General features: G+C 53.8%; 1 protein-coding gene across 1 annotated transcript; it reads left to right on the top strand.

Annotated features, from left to right (window-relative positions):
- Positions 1-268: 268 nt before the first annotated feature.
- Positions 269-4,435, top strand: LOC144267702 (putative peptidyl-tRNA hydrolase 2). Its single transcript, XM_077821896.1, has 6 exons — positions 269-364; positions 468-539; positions 908-982; positions 1,326-1,423; positions 2,048-2,162; positions 3,963-4,435. The coding sequence occupies exons 1-6, from the start codon at positions 296-298 to the stop codon at positions 4,050-4,052; spliced, it is 519 nt and encodes a 172-aa protein (XP_077678022.1). The 5' UTR covers positions 269-295; the 3' UTR covers positions 4,053-4,435.
- The last annotated feature ends 353 nt before the right edge of the window (positions 4,436-4,788 follow it).

Consider the following 4,788-nt stretch of genomic DNA (forward strand, 5'->3'; position numbering starts at 1 on the left):
GGGGCAGTGGGGGAAGGGTGGGGCACGTGGCCCTGGCTGGGGCGGCCTGGGCGGGGGTGAGCGGCCTTGGCCCTGCAGAGCGGCTGGAGGCGGGACGCAGAGACGAGGGGCGTGGCGCGGGGGACGTTTGGTCGCGGAGGGGAGGGGCAAAGGACAGCAGATGATGGGGGGGCATTCCTGGCCGGGGTGTGGGCGTGGCCGGGAATCACATGGAAGCGAGGAACAAATCGGATTGGGCTGGCTACGGCGGGCGCAGCCAATAGCGGAGCGGAGCGGCTGCAAGTCACGTGGTGGGATGGAGGCTGATGAGGCGCTGCTGGGGCCGTTGCGGGAGCTGGGGGTGCCTGAGGCGGCGGCGCGCCAGGTGAGCCGGGGCGACCCCTGCCGGGTGAGCCGGGCCTGGGCTGGGCTGGGCTGGGCTGGCCTCGCCTCGCCTCGCCTCACGCCGCGCTCTCTCCACCCTGTAGGCGCTGGCCCTGACCGGGAATGTGTCCGCGGAGGCTGCGGCGCAGCTCTACTTCGGCGGCCTGGAGAGGCAGGTAGGAGCCCGGGGCCCCTGTCCTGGCGGCGGCGGCGCCCCCCCCCTCCACCGCCCGCTCGCGCGCGGAGCCCGGGGCCCCTGTCCTGGCGGCGGCGGCGCCCCCCCACCCCACCCCACCCCCCGCTCGCGCGTGGAGCCCGGGGCCCCTGTCCTGGCGGCGGCGGCGCCCCCCCACCCCACCCCACCCCCCGCTCGCGCGCGGAGCCCGGGGCCCCTGTCCTGGCGGCGGCGGCGCCCCCCCACCCCACCCCCCGCTCGCGCGCGGAGCCCGGGGCCCCTGTCCTGGCGGCGGCGGCGCCCCCCCACCCCACCCCACCCCCCGCTCGCGCGCGGAGCCCGGGGCCTCCACCCAGGTTTCTTTTCCAGGAGCAGGCGGATGGTGGCGGCTGCTACAAGATGGTGTTTGTGGTGAACATGGAGCTCGCCATGGGCGTCGGGAAGGTAAAGTTCACGGGTGGCCCGGAGAAAGCTTCGAGCAGCCCAAATTCTGGCCGGCCAAGGTGCGGGGAGGGAGTGGTCGCCCGCCCTGCCCAGACTGCGGAGCCACCTGTGAAAAGAGCTAGGTGCCAGCCAATGTGGGCTCTGGGCTGGGGCATGGGCTCTGGAGGGGGGGCTGGGATGAGAGGTTTGGGGTCCTTTTCCCCTTCAAATCTGGGAAGGTGATGGACTGCCTCCTGCTGAAGGCCTTATTTGAATGCAGAGGACTTGTGCCCCTATTATCACACCAGTGGGAGGAGTGGCTTCAGTGGCTCACCCTATTCAGATGTAATGTTTCACCTTACAGATAGCAGCCCAGGTTGGACATGCAGCTGTTGGCCTGTACCAGTTAATACAGGAAAAATCCACTGGGAGGGAGATGATCTGCCAGTGGGATGAATGTGGGTAAGATGGTAATGTGTGCCTGACAGACAAGTGTCCAGGCATCCCTTCGAATATATGTTGTAAAATTCAGACTCTGACTGAATGAGTGGCACTCTGACTCATGTTGGTCAGGCTTCCTTGTTGGGAGGGAGGGTAAAGGATTGAAATAACAGGCAATATCAAAGACTAAGCTTGCGGGGCAGTAGCAGCAGAGCTTTCACACTGGATTCTCCTTGGCTGTCCCTCTTAATCTCCCCTGTCACTAATTTAGCATTCTCACTAAATGGTTCTTCAAGCAGTTGTCTGAAATGGTTGAACAGATAAAGGTGAGTCAACATCAGAATGTTCTCATTCTACTTGGTAGTTAAAAGGGCCAAAAGGGGGAGGAGCCTTTCTGATCTGGGTTTTTTGTGTCTCTTGTAGATAATTTATCTGACATTTAACTTAATAAATTCAGAATAATTATTCTCATATCTGAAGCAAATGGGTTTGCAGTTGCTAGATGAATGGGAGATGGATCTCTAACTGTTTTGTTAGGCTAATGACTTCCTTAGCTTGTACACTGCTCCCCTAGTCAAGCAGCCTGTGATAAGAGGTCGCAGGACAGTAGGTGCTCTTTCTGATCACTTGCTTTTTCCTTGTTAGTGCAAAGAAGGTTGTAGTTCAAGGATCAAACACTGCCCACCTGATGGATCTCCAAGCATTGGCTTTGAGCCTGGAGCTGCCAACGTACCTGGTGCAGGATGCAGGGAGGACACAGGTAACCAAGTTAGGAATTGAGTGCATGTGTGTAACTAATACAATACATTTGGCACTTTAAAAGGGCCAATGTCCCAAAGCTTGAAAACAATTGTGAGCAAAACTGGAAGGAAGAATTTAAAACAATATGAATAATAATGGGAAGTCACTCTAAGAAAACTTTACTAGATGTCTGAAAAACCCCATCATTCAACAATTATCAAATGATTCTTCAGTTAAACTGTTCTAGTTAAGGGATTTGAAAGAAGTGATTAAATTTAAAAAAAAATTAGAGGGGGAAAGTAGACACTGATAGCAATGACAATAAATTAGCAGTTTCTGGAGTAATAGTGCTCCAGAACAGTGCAATGCGGTAACCTGTAATCACTGAGGGGGAGAGTGTATGTGCCTGTGAGTGAGCATGCCAAACACAAGGTCATACATCTAGGATCCAGGAATGTAGATCCTAGGGATGTAAAAGGTTAACCGGTAAGCATTAGGCTTACCATTAACCAACCTTAACCGTTAGCCCCAGCTATGTCGGACTGGTTGGCTGGACCCACTTGTAGGCTGGGGGACTGCATCCTGGAAAGCACTGACCCTGATAGTGACTTAGGGATCAGGGTGGAAATCAGCTGAATGTGAGGTCCAATGCAGTGTTGTGGTTGAGAGCTAATGTGACCCTTGGATGATGTAGAATTAGGGAGGTGGTATTAACTTTATATACAACATTAAGGAGATTACTGAAATGCTATGTCCAGTTCTGGTGCCAACACTCTTAAAACATGTTGGAAAGGGTTCTAAGAAGATCCACAAGAACGATTTGAGTTTTTACTGTGTGTACTTTCCAGACTAAAAAAGCTAAATCTATTTAGTTTATCCAGGAAGTTGAGGTGACTTGATCAATCTGTAACAGGGGTGGGCAAACTTTTTGGCCCGAGGGCCACATCTGGGAATAGAAGTTGTATGGTAGGCCATGAATGCTCACAAAATTGGGGTTGGGGTGCAGGCTCCGGGGTGGGGCCAGAAATGAGGAGTTCAAGGTGTGGAAGGGCGCTCTGGGCTGGGGCATGGGCTCTGGAGGGGGGGCTGGGGATGAGAGGTTTGGGGTGCAGCAGGGTGCTCCAGGCTGGGATCAAGGGATTTGGAGGGCAGGAGGGGGCTCAGGAATGCAGACTCTAAGTGGCGCTTACTTCAAGAGGCTCCCAGAAGCAGCAGCATGTCCCTTCTCTGGCTCCTACATGGAAGCGTGGCTGGGAGACTCTGCGTGCTGCCATATCTGCAGGCCCTGCCCCTGCAGCTCCCATTGGCTGGGATTCCTGGCAAATGGGAGCTGCAGGGTCGGCACTTGGGGCAGAATGGAGCCCCCTGGCTGCCCCTATGTGTAGGAGCCGGAAACGGGCCATGCCGCCGCTTCCGTGTGGAGCGGCCCCCAACCCTGCTCCCCAGCTGGAGCGGGGCAAGCCCCAGACCTTGCTCCCCAGAGGGAGCTCAAGGGCTGGATTAAAATGGCTGGCGGGTCAGATCCAGCCTGCAGGCCATAATTTGCCCACCCCAATCTATAAGTACGTACACAGGGAGAAGATTTGATGGTGGACTCCTCCTGTCAGACCAAGGCATGACAAGATCCTATGGCTGGAAACTGAAGCTAGACAATTCAGACTACAAAAGGTGCAAATTCTTAACAGTGAGGATAATTAATCATTGGAACAACTTATGGATATGGTGGACTCTTTCACTTGAAGTCTTTAAATCAAAATTGAACGTTTACCATCATCTGAATTGCTGTTGACACAATTGCATGTTCATCTCTCCACTGCAGATTCCAGCTGGATCCTACACTGTCCTTGCCATTATCGGAGAAGAAGGAATAATGAATCAGGTGACTGGGAAGCTGAGGCTTTTGAACTGAGAGCAGCACCAAAGCCTATTTTGGGCTGTACCTGACTACATGCCGTGGAATTTGCAGAGAGGTCACTTGCAATGTGGAGAAAGAGGCACCCGTTAACAGCATCTCGGGCCCTTCAGAGAGTCATGGGAACCAGATGGCTTCTCTCCTTTCTGCCTGCTGGAGCTCAGGGGAGGCGTGCTGCTCGAGTGAAGAGGCAGCACTCTTCTTCTGTCTGAGGGAGTCCGTCTTGCTAGCCCAGGATGGTGAGAGGCAGGGTTGCTGCTCTGCTGCAAGTGGATCAGACTGCTGCACAGTTCTACCTCTAGCTTCCCTAGAATTGTCTTGGAAAAACAAGGCTTGTATTTTCTGAAGCGTGCTTATGAACAAGATGAAATTCTGACATACCTTGCCTTTCGTTGAAGTCTGTGTGGTGAGCTTATGACTCTGTTCATTCCCACTGTCAATACAGCCTGAAATTCTAGAGTCTTATTGGAATCCAGGGAATGTACACTGCCATGCCGAGGATGGGAGGGCTTTTTATTTTTGTGGGGGGGAGGTGTATGTCCTTTCATCTCCTGCATAAAAATGGGTTTCAAATATTGGATGATTAAATGACTAAGAACATAGGTTTATGGGGGTCAGCTAGATAAGAAGGGACAATAAACCTTCCTGTTTCAGAGCTGGGAAGACATTTCCCTTATGGGCAGGTTATTCCATAATTGCCTTCTACGGGAATTTCTTGCACTTATGTATCTGG

This window comes from Eretmochelys imbricata, chromosome 7, assembly GCF_965152235.1.
Source record: "Eretmochelys imbricata isolate rEreImb1 chromosome 7, rEreImb1.hap1, whole genome shotgun sequence".
NCBI classification, from domain to species: Eukaryota; Metazoa; Chordata; order Testudines; family Cheloniidae; genus Eretmochelys; species Eretmochelys imbricata.

Bases quoted from the DNA above. Each gene is read 5' to 3' on its own strand.
- LOC144267702 (XM_077821896.1), top strand. From the start codon at position 296: ATGGAGGCTGATGAGGCGCTGCTGGGGCCGTTGCGGGAGCTGGGGGTG. The intron at 983-1,325 runs GTAAAGTTCACG...TTCACCTTACAG, and splicing joins TCGCCATGGGCGTCGGGAAG to ATAGCAGCCCAGGTTGGACA. The intron at 1,424-2,047 runs GTAAGATGGTAA...TTTCCTTGTTAG, and splicing joins TGCCAGTGGGATGAATGTGG to TGCAAAGAAGGTTGTAGTTC.